Source organism: Heloderma suspectum, chromosome 7, assembly GCF_057233095.1.
Source record: "Heloderma suspectum isolate Gila_16-S chromosome 7, 16-S_ref, whole genome shotgun sequence".
NCBI classification, from domain to species: Eukaryota; Metazoa; Chordata; class Lepidosauria; order Squamata; family Helodermatidae; genus Heloderma; species Heloderma suspectum.
Window position 1 is genome coordinate 2,227,232 of NC_139464.1, and position 19,625 is coordinate 2,246,856.

The 19,625-nt window shown below is 47.1% G+C and overlaps 1 protein-coding gene across 5 annotated transcripts in view; it reads right to left on the reverse strand.

Annotated features, from left to right (window-relative positions):
* SHANK3 (SH3 and multiple ankyrin repeat domains 3) overlaps positions 1-19,625 on the reverse strand; it is a 512,191-nt gene that overhangs the window by 26,604 nt on the left and 465,962 nt on the right. For all 5 annotated transcript variants that reach the window (XM_084808829.1, XM_084808827.1, XM_084808826.1 and 2 more), the window contains one exon: positions 18,471-18,564. In XM_084808829.1, the coding sequence (XP_084664955.1) occupies positions 18,471-18,564 (94 nt within the window). The remainder of the gene's footprint in view (positions 1-18,470; positions 18,565-19,625) is intronic.

The window sequence follows — 19,625 nt, forward strand, 5'->3', positions numbered from 1 at the left end:
TGTGGGTGTGTGTGTGTTGGGGGGGCACACACGAGAGGGAGAACGAATGCTAAAACTTGGGGTGGGGGGACCTAATGAAACCGAAAATACCTTGTCACACAGCACTTAATCAACACGGGGTGGTGATGGCAGCTGGCTTTGACAGGAGATCAGACAAGTCCATGGAGAAGGGGAGAGGTTTCTCCATGGCTCTTGGCCACAGAGGCGATGCAGCACCTGCATGTTCAGAGGCAGTATACCAGACTATCAGTTGCTAGGAGGGGGTTCTGAGGGAGAGCCACTGCCCTGGTGCCCTGCTTTTCACTGGGGCCTCTGGCTGCCCACTGTGGAAAGTAGGATCCTGAACTAGATGGACTTTTGGCCTGATCCAGCAACAGCTCTTATGTAAACATAAGCTCCCCTAATGGCTCCTTCCTGATACTCAGATTTATTTTGCAGCGTGACATTTCCCCTCCCAATGTACTACTCCCTTTGCCCAGAGGGGAAATGCCCTCCTCTCTTCTCCTGCTATTGCCACTTCACGGTATAGAATGGGTGCCAACTGTGCCCCTCTTTCTGAGCAGACTGCTTGCATTTGAGCAAAATCGGGAGGTGGGGAATAAATTTATAGATGAATCCATACACTAAAAGAGGTGAAAGGCGCTCGCTCCTAGTTGTGCATGGATCCAACAGTAACGCATTTAGCAGGGACTTTTCAGAGCTTAAATTACCAGCAAAGGACTGGGCAGGCTCCAGCAATCTGACCTGTGACTGCTGTGATCCACTGATCACAGGTATCCTGGTCCCTTCCCACAACAGTCAACCAGATCATTTTCCTAACAACTGCTCCCACTTCCCCCCCCTGAACCCCCCCCCTTTCTGCAGTTTTTCAAAGGTTTCAAAGCATAACGTATACGAATCCCAGACTCACATCTTGTGCCATATTAAGGCATGTGCTTATCTCTGAAATGTGTGTAGCCCTATTCTATCTGTCTATACTTGAACGTAACTTTGCTATACTGGAAGTTATATCAGAGGATTGCAGCTTATGTGATCTGGAAGTCCAGAGTTCACAAAGCTTCAGAAAAATCACACCCACACCTTCAAAAGCGCCCCTCCCCAGCCGTTCCACCAATCCATCAGGCTTGGATGGCCCAGCATTGCAAAGCACAGAATGCCCAGTATGGCATATTTGGCACAACCTTGTCTGCAATGCATCTTCCTATACTTCCTGTTTACTACTGTAGGACCCAGCCAGGAGTGTAGAAAATGTCCTTGGAAAGGGGGAGGGTCATGTAGCTATGTTTTGCATGCAGAAGGTCTCAGGTTTGGAAAGACTCCTGTCCGAAACCTAGGCAGAGTAGGCAACCTGAGCTAGAATGGTCTGATTTGGCAGAGGGCAGCTTCCTGTGTACCTAAGGCAGGTACCCCACCCCAACTCACAGTGGGACACTAGCTATGCATGCTACACAGCCCCACCTGGACTTTCAACTGGTGTGGGATCAGCTGCCCTGAAACAGGGCAGATGATCTTGTAATTCTAGTGTGGTGTAGTGGCGAGAGTGCTGGACTGGGAGTCGGGAGATCCAGGTTCTAGTCTTCACTCAGCCATGGAAGCTCACTAGGTGACTTTGGGCCAGTCACAGACTCTCAGCCCAACCCACCTCACAGGGTTGTTGTTGTGAGGATAAAGTGGAGGAGGAGGAGGAGTATGTACGCCGCCTTGAGTTCCTTAAGGAGGAAAAAAGGTGGGATATAAATGGAATGAATAAATAATTCAGAGTGCTGTGGCTGGTGTGAAATACAAGGCAATGTTAACTGTCAGCCTCCACTCTTTCTGGGATGGACTCACACACACATGGTCACCACTTATATGAAAGAACCTGCTTTTAAGAGTATGGGGGGTGGGGAAACAGAAGTTACAAAGCAATCTGTAGTTTAGGATGGGAAGAAAGACACATTTATCAAGGTGATCAGAAGTACCTTATTATTATTGGCACATAGGACAGGGGAGGAGCATGCCTTCTTCCCTGGTCATCTCCTCTGAAAGACCTGGCTATGGCTACATGAAACTGGACCAAATGGACCATAGGTCTGGTCCAGTTTTTGGCTGCAATAGGCACAACTAGACGATGAAAGAAGAATCTCTCTGGAATGGAGACCATCTATTCTAGCAAGTTATGCTGATTCTGCATTTTTGTCACTGAGGACCCCAGCAAGCAATGAGGCAAAGTGGGATGGATGAGAAAAGTTGCTAGGCCAAAGAATGCCTGGCTCTGGGAGGAGGGATCTGTTGATATTTTGCTCGGGGTGCCCAAAGTGCCTCAATGCCTGTTTACTGGGTGTTTGTGACTCCCATTGACTGGGTTCCTGGAGCAGCCTGGAACGTTAGTCTTTAACTCTAAAGTGAGTCATTGACAGATTGTGGCCCATTATCAGTAATTAACTCAATGGGAATCCCTTGGAAAATACATGGTGATTTACAATGCCTGACCATGATGCTGTTCCATGTGTTTCCCAACATCTAGTTTAAAATACAAAACTAAATAGCAGGGTGCTAGTTGGAGGCAATTAGTTCCTTTCAATGCCAACAGATTTTTGTCAAGTGAGGTCCAAGTCCTCCCACCATTCTCTTGCTGTACACACAATTCACTTTATTTAAACCATCCCTGGCAGATGCCTCCTTTCTATTCTCTTACAGAAAAGATCTCCCAGAATGCAGATTCCACAATTCCAAATGGCAAAGTATGGAATCTGCACATCCTTGCTCCAATTCTCTTCCAGAAACTTTTTAACTTTCTATATTGTCAATTCCATGCTGAAAGGGTGGTGGTGGTATTTTCAATTAGCTGGCTGGCTGGCACAGAGGGCTCTTTTGGAGGAGGACTCTTTTGGCAAGGCAGAGGGACCTTCATCCCTCAGTCTGCAATACCAGCACCCCACATATTTATAGATTCATAGAATAGATTAATAGAATAGTAGGGTTGGAAGGGGCCTACAAGGCCATCGAGTCCAACCCCCTGCTCAATGCAGGAATCCAAGTCAGAGCATCCCTGACAAATGGCTGTCCAGCCTCATCTTGAATGCCTCCAGCGTGGGAGAGCCCACCACCTCCCCAGGTAATGGGTTCCATTGTCGTATTGCTCTAACTTCTAACATCAGAAGTTTTTCCTGATGTTCAGCCGGAATCTGGCTTCCTGTCACTTGAGCCCATTCTTCTGTGTCCTGCACTCTGGGATGATAGAGAAGAGATCCTGGCCTTCCTTTCTGTGACAACCTTTCAACTCCTTGAAGAGCGCTATCATATCTCCCCTCAGTCTTCTCTTCTCAAGGCTAAACATGCCCAGTTCTTTCAGTCTCTCTTCATAGGGCTTTGTTTCCAGTCCCCTGATCATCTTTGTTGCCCTCCTCTGAACCCTCTCCAGTTTGGCTGCATCCTTCTTAAAGTGTGGTGTACAGAACTGGACACAGTACTCCAGATGAGGCTGAACCAGTGCTGAGTAGAGGGGAACTAGTACTTCCCGGGATTTGGAAGCTATGCTTCTATGAATGCAGCCCAAAAGAGCATTTGCCTTTTTTGCAGCCACATCACATTGTTGGCTCATCTTCAACTTGTGATCAACAACAATTCCAAGACCTTTTTTGCTTGTAGTGTTGTTGAGCCACGTATCCCCCATCTTGTAACTGTGCATTTGGTTTCTTTTTCCTAGGGGCAGAACTTGGCATTTATCCCTATGAAATGTCATTCTGTTGTTTTCTGCCCAGCGCTCCAGTCTATCCAGATCACTTTGAATTTTGTTTCTGTCTTCCAAAGTATTAGCTATCCCTCCCAATTTTGTGTCATCTGCACATTTGATCAGCATTCCCTGCACCTCCTCCTCCAAGTCATTAATAAAAATGTGGAAGAGGACTGGGCCCAGGACTGAGCCCTGCGGTACCCCGCTCGTTACCTCTCCCCAGTTTGAGAAGGTCCCACTGATATGCACTCTTTGAGTTTGATTCTGTAGCCAACTGTGGATCCACCGGATCGTTGTTTCATCTCGCCCCCTTTGAGCTATTTGCTCATCAGGAGATCATGGGGCACTTTGTCGAAAGCTTTGCTGAAGTCGAGGTATATGATGTCTACAGCATTCCCACGGTCTACAAGGGAGGTTACTTGATCAAAAAATGAGATCAGATTCGTCTTGCAGGACTTGTTCTTGACAAATCGATGTTGGCTCCGAGTAATCACGGCATTGTTTTCAAGGTGCTTACAGATGGCTTGCTTTATCATCTGCTCCAGAATTTTCCCAGGGATTGATGTCAGACTGACTGGTTCTTCCTTTTTACCCTTTTTGAAGATAGGGACAACATTAGCCCTCCTCCAGTCATCTGGCACTTCCTCCGTCCTCCATGATAGCTCAAAGAGAATAGATATCGGTTCTGAGAGTTGTTCTGCCAGTTCCTTTATTACTCTAGGATGCAGTTCATCTGGCCCTGGAGATTTGACCTCATTCAAAGTAATGAGGTGTTCCTTGACCATATGCCTATCGATCTCAAGCTGCAATCCTGCCCCTTCAGCCTGCACTTCACCTTTGCCAGGGGGGAGTCATAGACCCTCTTTTGGGAGAAGACTGAGCCAAAGTAGGAATTGAGCACCTCTGCCTTTTCTTTGTCATCTGTTATCGTTTTGCCATCCTTATTTAATAGCTGAACCACCATTTCTTTCCTCCGTCTTTTACTGTGCATGTAGCTGAAGAAAGCCTTTTTGTTGCATTTAGCATCCCTCGCTAACCTCAGCTTGTTCTCAGCTTTAGCCTTCCTGACGCCATCCCTGTAATTCTGTGCTACCTGCCTGTACTCTTCCTTTGTTACTTGGCCTTCTTTCCACTTCCTATATGTGTCCTTTTTTGTTTTCAGGTCATCCCTAAGCTTTTTGTGAAGCCACATTGGCTTCTTCTGTTGTCTTCCACCTTTTCTTATAGTTGGAATTGTTTGTAATTTTGCCTTGAGAATTTCCTTTTTTAAAAGCTCCCACCCAGCTGGGACTCCTTTTCTCATTAGAGGCGCTTGCCATGGGACCTTGCTGATCATTGTTCTGAGTTTATTAAAATCAACTTTCCTAAAATCCAGGGTACGCGTTTGACCACACTCGACTTTTGCTTCCCTTAGAATCAAGAACTCAAGTACAACATAGTCGCTTTCCCCCAGAGTTCCCAGAACTGCTACTTTATCCGCTAAGTCATCTCTGTTGGTTAGGATCAAGTCAAGGATAGCCGATCCTCTAGTTCCTTCCTCTACTTTCTGTAGGAGGAAGTTATCCGCCACACAAGTCAGGAATTTCCTGGAGGAGCCATGTTTTGCAGAATTTGTCTCCCAACAAATATCGGGGAAATTGAAGTCCCCCATTACTACTACATCATGCTTCCTTAAAACATTGGCTATTTGCTTTTCAAAAGTTTCATCCTCGTCTTCTCCTTGCTTGGGTGGCCGGTAGTAGACTCCGACCACCAGGTTCCTTTTATTCTTTGCTCCATTTATTTTGATCCAGATGCTCTCGATGGGGCTACCAAGCTCCTCCTCCTGTATTTCTGTGCAGAGATATGTATTTTTCACATACAGTGCAACCCCACCTCCCTTTCTGTTCCTCCTGTTCTTTTTGAACAAGTTATACCCTTCAATTGCTGTATTCCAGTCATGAGAGTCATCCCACCAAGTCTCAGTTATACCTATCAAGTCATAATTTCCCTCCTGTATTAAGAGTTCAAGTTGGTTCTGTTTGTTTCCCATACTCTGGGCATTAGTATATAGACATCAAAGACCATGTGCTTCATAGTCTGGCTTTCTTCCTACATGTTTGTGAAGACTATTATTGGGCACTATTAGAGCTGTTCTCTCCGTTGCGGTGCATGCGCCTTCGTCCATTGTTACCCCCAACGTTACATCTCCCTTCCCCGTAGGATTCAGTTGAAAGCCCTCCTGATGAAGTTCTTCATGCTGTGGCCAAACACATTCTTCCCAGCCTTTGTGAGGTGCAACCCATCCCTAGCCAACAGCCCATCTTCCAGGAAGTATAGCCCGTGGTCCCAGAAGCCAAATCTCTCTCGGCGGCACCACCTTCATAGCCAGTCATTCACCCGGAGTATTTTTTTGTTCACTTTCTGTCCCTCTTCTAACTACTGGGAGGATAGATGAGAAAACTATCTGGGCCCCAAAGTTCTTGAGTTTCCTTCCCAAAGCTTCAAAGTCTGACGTGATTTCTTTGTAGCTCCACTTGGCGGTATCATTTGTTCCCACATGGATGGGAAGAAAGGGATACCTGTCAGTGGGCTTTATGAGTGACCTTTCAGTCACATCTCTAATCCGTCCTCCCAGGAGACAACATACCTGGCGAGTCCACCGTACTTTGCAACATACTTGGGTCTCGATCCCACGCAGCGAGGCGTCCCCCAATACTACCACTCTTCTCTTCTTGTTGCAGGCCTGGGTTTCATTGCCTCTGTTTGAATGACCTTCAGCCTCTTGCTCACTCTCATGTAGGTTCCCCTGTGATTCTTCCTCTGCAGGCTGTCCTCCAGACTCATCCGCAAGTACCTGGAATCGGTTCCACTGCTCCACTGCTTCCACTGGTGCAGAGTGGCATCTAGTTCTTCTTCTCCTGTCACCCTTTTCCAAGGCGTATCCTCTACTCCATTTTTCTTCTCCTCAGCATTTCCCTCTTCTGCCTTATCTTGCTGTTGCTCTTCAAGCTTCTGGTATTCCCTTTGCTGCTGTAGTTCCCCCATTCTGTCCAAGAACTCTTCATGTTCTCTTATTCCCTGGAGGGTCGACAGTCGCCGCTCCAGTCCACTTACTTTTTCTTCCAGCAGGGTGGTCAACTTGCACTTGTTGCAGGTGTAGGCCATGTTCTCAGGCAAGAAAACAAACATGGCACACACCTTGCAGGTCACCACCACTGGAGAGTCTTGTCCTTCCATAGCCTCTTTTCCCTTTTTGTGTCTAGCTTTGTGATTGTTCTAGACTAGCCTGCTCTTCTACTCATTAGAGGTTAAAAGCAGAGTCCCACTCTTAGCCTCTGTCTCCTTTGTCTCTTCTACCACTGCAGCTCCCCTGGCTAACTCCTGTTTGCTCCCCCTGTCCGTTCGCTCTGGTCGCTCACTCTCTGGGAGCTTGCTTGCTTCTGTAGTCCCTGGACCAGCTGGAGCAGCTTGCTCTGCTCTGCTCAGCTCTGCTCAGCTGGGAGGCGAGAAACAGACTGGAGCTTCCCGCCCACTCAGCTGCTGGGAGTACTCAGGCCACCCCCCCCCAATGCAGTTGGAGCTCTCAGGAGCACCTGGTGAGCTCACAGCCACTCAGAAGGATAGAGGGCAGCCCCCTGGGCTTCCTGCAGCCCACTTACCTCTTAGCCTCTGTCTCCTTTGTCTCTTCTACCACTGCAACTCCCCTGGCCAACTCCTGTTTGCTCCCCCTGTTCGCTCGCTCTGGTCGCTTGCTCTCTGGTCGCTTGCTTGCTTCTGTAGTCTCTGGACCAGCTGGAGCAGCTTGTTAGACTTGTATGTTAGACTGTTTGTTATGTATGTTAGACTGGTGATTGGTTAAATGCTTCCAACCTGAGCATTTACTATGGAATAGCCACACTTTCTTCACTCACTTTACAGGCCATCTGCATGACATCTGCTCTGACCTTTTCACATTGCAATTTGAGGACAAAATTGCCTGTCTCCACAGAAAACTTGATGCTGTTAGTGCAGCTCCAGTCAAAGTGTCTGCTCCAGATGCCACCATCTGCCCAATTTTGTGGGATCAGTTTCAGTTGTGGCCTTATGATGTGGATAAGATGCTTGCAGCAATGTGACTGACCTTCTCAGTCCTTGCCCTTCCTGGCCAATAAGAGCTAGCTGAGGGGGTGTGACTGGGTGGGTCTAGAGAGTAGCGAAGGGGTGGTTCCTGCTGCCCTTAAGGAGGCATTAGTATGAACACTCCTGAAGAATCTTGCTCTGGACCCCATGGCATTTGACTGCCCAGTTGCGAATACCCCTTTCTTGGGGAAGGTACTTGAGAGTGTTGTGGCAGGGCAACTGCAAGCAGTCTGGAGGAGACTGATTATCTAGACCCATTTCAATCTAGGTTTCAGCCTGGTACAGGACTGAATCAGCCTTGGTTACCCTGATGGATGACCTTTATCAAGAAAAGGACAGGGAGAGCGTGACCCTGTAAATGCTACTCAGTTTCTCATTGCCTTTTGATACCATTGACCATGGTATCCTCCTGGATCAGTTCTGTGTTACATGGTACCAATCCTACCTGCAGGGTCGATTTCAGACAGTAACGTTGGGTGACCATTCCTCGGCCCTTCAGCAATTGCACTACGGGGTTCCACAATGTGCCGTTTTGTCCCCGATGTTGTTTAACATCTATATGAAGCTGCTGGGAGCAGTCATTAGGGGATTTGGAGCAAAGTGCCATCGGTATGCTGATGACACACAGCTCTATCTCCCTGTGACATCTGAATCAAGCAATGCTGTGCAAGTCCTGGGCCAGTGCCTAGACTCAGTGATAGGCTGGATGAGGGCCAATAAACTGAGGCCGAATCCTGGAAGGACGGAGGCCCTGTGGGTGAGTGGCTCCTGAGTCCAGGAGATAGGCCCATTGCCTGCTCTGGAGGCGGCTGCACTCCCTCTGAAAGATCAGGTTTGTGGTCTGGGGATACTCCTGGATCCATCTTTGTTGCTAGAGGCTCAGTGGCCATGGCAGCTTGGAGTGCCTTCTACCAACTTTGGCAGGTATGCCTGCTATGGCCTCTCCTGGGCAGGGGTAGCTTGGCCACAGTGGTCCAGGCACCTCAAGACTGGGTTACTGCAATGCGGGGCTGCCCTTGAGGTTGGTCTGGAAGCTACAGCTAGTGTGGAGTGCAGCAGCTCAGCTGTTGTCGGGAGCTGCCCCTTTTCAGCATGTCACACCTCTACTGAGGGAACTGCACTGGCTGCCTATTTGCTACTGGGCCAGGTTTAACGTTTTGCTATTAGCATATAAAACCCTAAACAACGTGGGGCCAGGATATTTCAGAGGACACCTTCTCCCACATCAGCCTGCTGGGTCACTGAGGCCAACCGATGAGGCGCTCCTGCTGGTTCTGCGTGGACTGCTGTCCACTGGAGTCCACTTGAAGCAGAGCCTTCAGTGTATTGGCTCCCTCTCTATGGGACTCCCTGCTGGCTGATGTCAGGCAAGCACCAACATGAGCGGTATATAAATTGTGAAAATAAAGTAATAAATACACCATGATCAAAACATCCCCCTTCTGGGTTTTCACTGTTCAGCTTCCTTCCCCCCTCCCCCAGAACATCTGACTGTTAAAAGCACAGCGTAGCAGCTGCACAATTCCCCCAGGTGTAGATGGCCCACTGTGCAGCTACCCAATAGCTTTTCTGGCTGGTTCTGGCCCCCCCCCCCCGCCTTCTGTACATGCTTAGGAGATCCTTGCACTGTCTGCTATGAATCTGGTATACAACTTCTGGTAGAAGTCTTATATAATCTTCAGCCCCAGCCTGACATTCTTCTGCTCTAAGCAGCAGTAGCGCATGATCTGAGATCTATGTCTCAGCATGCCTTGCAGTAGATGTTGTAGCACAACCCTGTGACCTGATGAAACTGGGCACACTGAACGGATAATGGGCTGGATGAGGGTGAACGAGCTCAGGTTAAACCCAGACAAAAGGGAAGTGTTGGTCAGCAGAAAGCCTGACTTGGGATTTGGGATTCATCTGTTCTGGATGGGACTGTGCTCTCCCCAAAGGATCAGGTCCATAGCTTGGGGCGTCCCTTGATCCAACACTGTCTCTGGATCTTGAGGTGCCAAGGGGAGCACGTGGAACTACCCCTGAAGAGTGTCCAGAAGCTTCAATTGGACAAAATGTAGCAACTAGGCTTTTAATCACTGCAAGGTATCGGGACCATATTAAAGCTGCCCTGAAAGACATGCACTGGTTGCCAGTTGCTTTCCAGGATCAATTCAAGGTGTTGGTTTTAACCTTTAAAGCCTTAAACAGCTTGGGACCTGGCTCTCTAAGGGGCCACCTGTATCACTATGAACCTGCCCAGATACTAAGATCTCCAGGGGGGGCCCTCCTGAGGATGCCGTTGCCCAGAGAAGCCTGAAAGTGCTTTCTCCTGTGTTCCCCCCAAACTATAGAAGGCGCTCCCTCAGGAACTACGATTGGCCCCCCATTCTTGGCCTTTAGGAAGGGTGTGACAATGCTTTCTTTTAATTTAGCCTGTTGAATCATGTCGCTGTTTTAATGCTTTAATGTTTTACGGTTTTCAATGTTCCCGTTTTTTATTGTTTTAGAATTGTATTGTTTTAAATTGTTGTGCACCGCCTTGAGGGCTGTTTAGCAAGTCAGACAGTACATCAGTGGTAATCATGATGACAACAACAACAGCAACAACACACCCCTCAGGTTGCACACCGTTTCACTGGTGCTTAAAGCATTTTTCTGGCTTGCGCAAGGGGCCAGGATGCTTGCCAGCCAGGCTGGCCCTGCTCATTTGTCTGTTTAAGGCTTGATGCATGCATCTGAAGTAAATGCGTTTTGCAAAAGAGGAAATCATCAAACCCCCCCCAATTTATCTTCTTGAAATCTTTACAGAAGGGAGTTCGGGGTGGTAGGTATTAACTAAAGGCCAATCCTCCTAGCCCTTAGGTGCATGCAGGCCTGCTAAAAGTTTGAGCAGAAGTGTGCTTGAGGCAAAGCAAAGCTCAACATGACACTGCAAATAACCCTGAAAGTATCTTGATGGATTTTGCACTAAATCATCACCTTTTCTCAGGACAGAGCATGTTTTTATGCAACTGCTTGTAATCAGGCCCTAGTCTGCGTTGTGCTCTTGTGAACACTAAACAAAATTAACTGATCATTAGTCATCTTATTGAGAAAGTGTTTCTAGCAAGCATATCCCAGCTTCTTTATGGGGCCACTGTCTAGGCATGGTATCTCCAAAGTCACCCAGTGAAGCTGAATGGTGGGAGATTCAGGACAGACAAAATTAGGTACTTTTTCACACAGCACAGAGTTAAACTATGGAATTCACTGCCACCAGATCTGGTCAGGGCCACCAATTTGGATGGCTTTGAAAGGGGATTAGACAAATTCACGGAGGACGATAAAGACTATCAATGGCTACTAGTCCTCATGGCTACATGTCACCTCCAGGATCACAGGCACCATGTCTCTGAATATGCTGGGGTCCAACAGCAGGAGAGGATACTGCCCCCTTCATGTCCTGCTACTGGGCTTCACGTTGAGGCATCTGGGAAACATGATGCTGCATTAGAGGGACTTCTTCTGGACTGATTCTGCAGGGCCCTCCTCATTTTCTTATGGGCAAAGTAGGTTCAAAGAACAGCAGCTTTCTGGTCACTTTGTGGCTCTCAACAGTTTGTAAACCTAGACTGGACTACTATTCTTTACATTATTTACAATGAAGAGTTATGTGGACTAGCACCTGCTATGTTTTTGAATTTATTATTTAAAGGACTGTATGCCCCAGGCTGTGACCTCTTTGTTCCTAAGAAAATTATCAGAGTGAGTCCTCCCAGGGTGCCTCTGCCCATCTCACATAAAATAACTGTTTTTCCTCTAAAAGGCTGATTGGAGGAGGACTCTGAGATAGCCCATGAAGTGTGTCAGATGAGCCCTGCCTGGTGGCCCATCTTGTCCAGTGTCCTACCTCCAGAGGTGGCAACCCAGATGCTTCTGAGAACCCACACACAGGGCCTGGAGGCAGTTGTCTTCCTCTGACTGCTTTGGAACATAGAGGCTCCTTTGGGGTTTCATAGCTAGTCGCCACTGGTCGACCCGTTGCCAAGGAAGGCACGCAGCCCCATTTTAAAGCCCTCTAAACCAGAGGCCATTGCCACATCTTGAGGTATGAGTGCCACAAGCTAATGTTATGAAGCTGTGTCAATGGTACTTCCTTTCTTGTGTCCCATTGTGTGACTCAGAGTTCTAGTATTATGGGGAAAAGTGAAACGTCTCTCTCTGCCCACCTTCGTGCCCTTCGTAAGTCTAGAAATCGCCATTGTGAGTACTGCCCACTTATTCCCACTTTCTGTTTTGGGTGCTTCCTGATGTGGACGATAGAGCAGCATCCCACCACTGCTGATCTGCCTTTTCCTGCAGCTGGAATGCCTGCTCTGCTCCCAGGGCTTTGGAGTCCTAAAAGCATTCTGTAGCCGGCTGGGTAGGCCCCTTTCTCCAGGTCCAGCCCTGTGAGGCCATGGTGTGGGGGCAAGAGGTAAAATATTCTGCCCCCATCTCTAACTGAACAGCCATCATGATTACACACACACATGCACCCCCCCTGCCAACAAGTACGCAATTGCGGGGGGGGGGGGGCAGACACAAGAGCAATGCTATTTGTAAAGGGAACAGGAAAACCTCGAAGCGATAGAGTTGACTGAGTTCTTCCTAGAGAGGGAGGAGAGGCTGACAATAGAGAAGGGAGTTAATAATAGAGCTATTTATACTGGCCATGACCTACTCTTTTAGGAACTTCAGCTATTCTCTGATCTGAGATTAATTCCCATTAATTATGGATTAATTAATTTGTGTCACACAGTCATGGAAAAATGTTGTAAAATGGGGCTTGGATACCGGAATCAAGGATTTCAAGAACAGAAACAGGGCTACATTCTAGGATGGTGGCTACAACAGTCCCTTACAGCAAACAAAACATAGAACCTTACAGCTTCTTCAAGACTAACCAATGTATTGGGGCAAGAGACCCCTTCTTCAGAACCAGGAGAATGCACTCCTTACTAACCAGCCAATATAAAAGCATTAGTGCACTACAATTGCTATCCTTCTCTTGCCCCTTTGCCCTCCTCCTCAGATCCTGTTGCATTCTGATCTGAATCCACTTTTTGCCATTCACTGCATTTTAAAATTGTAATTCTGGGTCCACCTGGAAGGGTTCCACTATACCAAACCATTCTTGGATGTCTGCTTCCAAGCATCACTGTTAGCATCTTTCAGCACCATGCAAAAGAAAAACAGTTCAGAAGCTGCTGGGTTGTGACTCATAGCCATTTGTCAGCTGTTCCAGCCTCCAGAACATTTTCACGCAGCCAGAAATGACTTGCATCATGGGACTGCCCTTCTTTCCTTTCTCAATGGGAACAGCATTATAGCCAATACTTTGGAAGCTTGGGACACTGTGTGATGTTACATCAGACCATTCCTCAGACCTTATGAAAATCACTAAAGGCCATTTTGATTTTCCATTTATCTGATATGGCATTTCCTGGGTTTGAGCTCCGCAAGGCCCTTTATTCCAAGGATGTCTGGATTGTCCTCCAGCTGGAACTCTCAGCTGTGACACACAAGTAGTGGAATCTACCAGCTTATAACTCCCTGCCCTGCTGTGTGGTGCCATGCTGCTCCCTCCCCCACCTGAGCTGGTGGAAATACAGAGATTCCGTTTCATTACAGAACACGGAATTATCCAGCAGAAAAACTTCAGTATTTTTGTCCTGTGTTCCTCCAACCCCTTAAATTATTCATTTGTTATTCATTCTGTTGTCATCCTGTCCTGCAAGTTATAAACGTTCTCTTCCTTCACAAAGTTCATATTTTTCAGATAACACTCTGCATACAAATTAAATTCCACCATGCAGTGAACCGCATGCAAACTGGTTTATTCTACACAATCATTCTCAAATCGTACATCCAAAAAGAATTCTATTTGAGACCTAGTTACAAGTCACGTGATCCTTGTAATTTGTATGCTATTCTCCAATTCAAGCTATTTTTAAGAAATTGTTTTCTTTCAGCTTACAATCAGACTTGCAATGGCCTGAGCAGTGATGACCTGGTTTTGCATATGCTCGATTATGCTACAGAGCAAACTGTGAAACCCAGGGAAAAGTTTGCCAGATTTACCCTACTTAGTCTCTAGCTAGCCTGTCTGATGGCTGCTCCAGTTCTCCAACTCTCTTATTGCACCAGCCTGAAAGTGAATGGCTTGTCTCCTGGCCGGCTCCTTGTCAAGAGAATGGGCCTTCCTGAAACATTTCTTTAATCTGCTGAAGGCTTCAGGCATCTCAGCCACATTGTGAGGGGGCCAGATTGACCCTAGACCTGTCACCCCAGGAACTGTCATCTGCCACAGCCAGCTGCTGCTTGCAGTGGATGCAGCACCCCAGTTCAGGCTGCCAAGTTTCCCTATGGTGCTGCACATATCTAATGTTAAGTGGCTAGACAGGGTGTGGAAACAACAGTGACAGGAGGGGAAGAGGCAGAGGCTAAGCAGCCCTGAAGCAGTTGCTTCACCTGCTGGGAGTCCAGGGATGCAGACCAGAGGCCCCCATCCTCTTTGAGTCACGGGGGCACTCCTGGAATGTTGAGAAAGTGCTGTGGGTGCACTCACAAAATGGCTGCCATGCAGGGCTTGCCCATTCATAAAATGACTGCCACAGTAGGCATGGCCAGTCACAAAACACTCATTTCCCAGAAGACAACTGGTAAGGCTAAAATAAAAGCACCTTGTTCAAGAACCTAAGTACAAGGCAGAGGTGGGGTATGAGCTCCAAAACACAAGGCCACTCTTTGGAACCCAAATAACAATAATGCTGGAGGGCAGCACTTTGCTTTGCAGCAGGCCGGCCTCCCAGGTAAATTTTTAAAAATTCTTAAGAAATAACATTAAAGTCAGTGTGTGGCAAGAGAAGTGTCTGCGGGCAGACTGGTGCCCACGGGTACCTCTCCTCCTTATTAGACTTCACACTACAGTTTTGGCACACAACATTTTTTAGTGAGAAAAATACAATGAAATGCTCTGAGGTATGCAGCTATTGTAAAAATAAATGCAAATACACAGCTCTCTATGATGAGATGTTTAGCGCAAAATTTCAGATAATTATACTGCTGCATGATACAGAATATTAAGATTTATGTGTCACTATTAAATCTGAACATAGGACCGTGTCCAAAGGTACAGAGAAAAGAGTTCCCTCTCCAGAGGAAGGCACATTTGGATGTATCCCATAGAATGAAACTCCTATAAGAGCAACATTCTGCACAATGATAAAATACTATTAGCAATGTTAACAATACAACAATACAACGTCTTTGAAAAAAAGGCGGGATATAAATGGAATGAATGAAGAATGAATGAATGAATGAATGAACTTGATTGGCTATGAGCGCTAAGAAGAATGTGAAAGAGGACCTCATAAATATAGAAGGAATACTGTAGCAGTGTAAATAAATAATCAAATGGTCGGTGACTGCCAAAATAATGTTAAAGTGGTCATCAGACTCACAAAAAGGCACAAAGAAGCACAACAGGTATCCAGTACACAGAGTTTATTAGATTCATTACAAACATTTATTAGAAGAAAACCACCTGCTGTGTTTTGCTTCGATTATACTAGGGAATAGCATTTAAGGGAGAAGGCCTGCTTTTCTTTATGAGCAGAAGTCCTTTTTCTTTAGTACAGTAGCAGCACTCGAAGAAGAATCAACAAGAAGCAGAGTGATTACCAGATACCTATTGTGCTCCTTTGTGCCTTTTATGAGTTTGACGTTCATCTTTACAGGGTTGTTGGCAGCCATCAATCATCTGATTATTTGTTTACACTGCTACATGTTTCTTCTATATTTACAACTTCCTCTTTCACATTCTTCCTAGGGGTCACAGCCAATCAATTTGTATTGATCACACAGTCAATAATGTTTTATCATCTTACAGAATGCTTCTTAGGGGAATTTCTTTCAATGCCCATATTTGACGACAGTGCTGTACACATTTAAATACTCTGTGTCATGTGGCTTTTTTTTTTTAATTGCTTACATGCCTCACCATATACAGCAAGGTATTTGCATTTATTATTACACCCGTTGTATGCCTGGGAGCCTCACAGTTATAACAACCACAAAACATCTGTCATGTATAGGAAGGGGGTGGAGACCATTTTCTACTTAACTTTAGCTGTGACTGTTGCTTGTTCCAGCTGCTGGCCAAGCGAATTCCAGGCTTGAGGTGGGGAAGCATGAACAGTCAAGTGGATGCGTACCCTGTCACCGCTGCACTAGCCTCTTCCCTCTCTCTTTCAGGCCAGGACAAGGCCCCACACATCAGAATCTAAACAAGATTATCTGGATTCCTAACTATCTGCCTTGCCACAAGACCTTTACAACTCTGCCAAGCTAAGCAGTGAAGTCCATTTTTCTTTCTTTTTTAAAAAATTGAGGCTTGGTCTACTGAACTCCCCACACTGTTTTTAATGGTGTTCCCAATTAGACCTCCCCATTAGGAAATACTGCCTCAGCTATAAAATCTTTAACTTCTGCAACTGAAATAAACCTCTATACCTAAGAGGTTAGCCCAGTCAGTAGCCCAGTTCCTATGGTCCAGGGATGGGACTGACACCACCAGTAGAGACAACATTTCAAAATGAACAAAAATTAAGAGAGCAATCCTATGTCCCCTACACAGTATCTGGGGGAGACAGGATTTTTCAGTTTCCCAGCCCCTCCCCTCGTAGCTGGGGCAGCAAACGGTACTGCTGCTGCCTCCGTGCTTGTAACATGGAGCACAGAGGGGTGAAAATGGGGTGTTCCTGGGGGCAGGGATGGGAGGAGACCATGGAAACTGTTTTAGACAGCTTCCTAGGTGGTCTCTAGCCCTGTTCCCGCCCCCTCCCCGAAGCTGCACTTCAACATCTGAAAACGTGCGTCTAAGGCAAATTGCAGGGTAGCTGCAGCACAGAGGGAATCCTCTCCTCTGTGCTGCTTCTGCCCTGCATTGGATAGGTGGTTGCCTCTGACTTCAGCGGAGGTTGGAGGCACCCGTCTATCTCCATAGGATTATGCCCTAAAATGTTTATTAGGGGAAATTATTTACAAAAGGGAATAAAATGTCACTCCTCAAATAATAGGTTGAGACTGCTTATGTTTCTTAAATTAAATATGCTTGGCTACCGTTCCTAATAGGTAAAACAGTCTTCCCTAGCTAAAACAACAAAGAGTCTTGCGATGCCTTAAAGATAAAGAACGTTATTCTGGCACAGGCTTTCATGGACTATAGCCCACTTTATCTGATGCATGGAGCATTATGGAGAGTTTCAGCTTTATATAGATACAGTACATATGGTGAGGGGGGAAAAGAACTGTAAACAGTGAGGTTGGGAGGAAATTAAATGCAGAAAGTACTGGCAGTGACCATCACATTATTAGCAGTGGCCATTCACAGTGCAATTGCTGCTGATAACACGAACATCCTGGCCCCGGGTAAGCCAGTTAACACATGTAGCGTGCCAAAAATCCATTATCCCGATTCCAAGCCTCCGATGATAGAATTGAACCTCTTGATGAATGCTAACTCAGCAATCTCTTGCTCTAATCTCCATTTGAAGCTTCCATAGCTAAATAGGCTCTCAGTAATTTTTCCTTAAGAACGGATTTCCCTAAGTACCACCCCAAATAATTCCTCACAAACAGGAATACATGCTATACACCAGTTTCCTCTCCCTCCAACTCTTTCTGCTGCTTCTGGCTTTTAGGACAATTCAGATGTTTCAGGGTTACTTGCTGAAGTTCCTAAAATGCATTATGTGTAACTTGGTTTTTACTCCTAAAATTAGTATGTTTGGTATATTAAATTTTAAATGTATAGATTATTCAGACAATAATTACACATTTACTAGCTGAGTTTACTTTTAAAGGTTTCCCATGTTAATGATGGTTTTAGGAGAAATCCAAGTTATACATAATTCATTTTATATTCCTAAATTAACAAAGTGACTTTAGATCTGTAAAGAGTGCTAAAAAAAAGTAAGTATTGCATATTTTTTAACATTTCATGTCTCTATTCTCAGCAAGCTTCTCTAATAAAGGCCCTCACCCAAAGCATACTTGGTAAGCTTAGGAGAACACAACATTTAAGAAGGGAGACTCCATTCTCCATCCCAAACTGCCCTGCACTCTTTGAGCGGAAGGCCCTGCTGGTGTGAGGATCAGCCCAGATCCATGTCTGCATGGCTGTCAGTTTGGACTGCAGCCATGTGGGTGCAGCTGCACGCAGCAAGTCCCTGGTGTGAAGCAGCGCCCTGCGTGGCTGGCTGCAGCAGCACCAACCGGTCCACTGGGGGTCAACGTGGCTGAGAGCGCAGCCTCCGTAAGCACGGCTTGTCCCGCTGAGCTGTGCTTGGGCAGCTGACGTTCCAGAGGCAGCCAGAGTACAGGCTGCAGGTACGAATGAAGCCTCAGTTGGCTCAGTGCTGCTGAGGAGGATTCATCAATTCTGTGACCTCTGGAACTTTCTGGAAAGGGCTGCCTCTGTGGTTATGGAGCCACTCGGGATGTGCTCACTGCCAGCCCTGGTGAAACCAAGGCAGTGCGGCCGAACACCCAAGAAGGGCCTTGTGGCCGATGGGAGCTGCTGGGGTAAATGTGGGTTGCCATAAAGGGCTTGTCTCGTCCTGGGTAATGAAGGGGACATCACACTCACCCACAGATTTTGTCCGTGGAATTCCTTTGCGTAGGGAAACATGGGGCTTCTCTGGCCCGGCATGCGCCGCCATCCCCTGCCGCTCGAACAGTGACTAGAAAAGAAATGGGACAAGAGTAATTTCCACTTGGTCATTAGCAGGATCAGTACTGCAGAACAGCTGGGGCCCCGGGGGGGGGGGGGACCAAGTCCCACTTATGCATAGGAGGCATAAAATGCAACAGAGGCTGCAAACACTTTTGGAGAAAGCTCAGTCTCTCACAGGACCTCTGTGCAGGAGCCACTGAAGCTCCAGGAAATGTTAGGATGCTCCTTGTCCTGCTCTAAACCCAGAAAGGCCAGCCGTGCAGGGCTCAGATGGGGCCTGGCTTGCATCCAGCTGGGATGAAGCAGCTACCCCCCCCTCCCCCGGGTCAGATATCTGCTACCTGCTGTGAAGGGAGGCCCCAGCCCGGTGGGCACCTCCCTGTCAAGACAGAAAAACCACAATATCGTGAGGGAAGGAGCCTCACTTGCGGCATTTCTGTGCTCCCCAGAATGGATGGAGCCGAAGCCCCTTCTCAGGAGGAATGTTCTTTAGGGGTCATAGCTTGGTGCACTCACCACCAGCTCAGGGTCCCAATCCAGTCCCATGGTGGCTAGGCACCTGAGATCAGAAACGTCCCCTCTCCTCCTGAGTGCCATAAAGATCATCTTCGCCATGTCAGGTAGCGTGTTGGCCCCCCCTCGTTTTACAGGATGAAGGCGGAGATGGCATGGGGCTTCATCCTAACTAGAACTCAACTTTTTCCACTCCCTCTTGAAAAGTCAAGCCTGATCCAGACCCAAACAGTAAACCAACCCAACTAGCCCACTTAATCCCACCAAATGGCGGAGTGCTCAGGCTTATCCCGCAGCAGCCACAGAGACCCTCTCCCCCCAGCTTATGCTAACATGTTCTTGGGAACATCTCATCACATGCCCATGTAATGGCACATGTCCTGGCTTAACCAGGACACACTGGAGATTTTGTAGTGTGTGTTGTGCTGTGAACCTGACAAACGTTTCAAGAATTCAAACGCTGGATTCAGTGCATGCAAGCTCCACTGTCAGTCAGCATGTGCCAACTTTTCAACTGAGGGAAAACGTTCAGGTACATCAGGACTCACCCTGAGA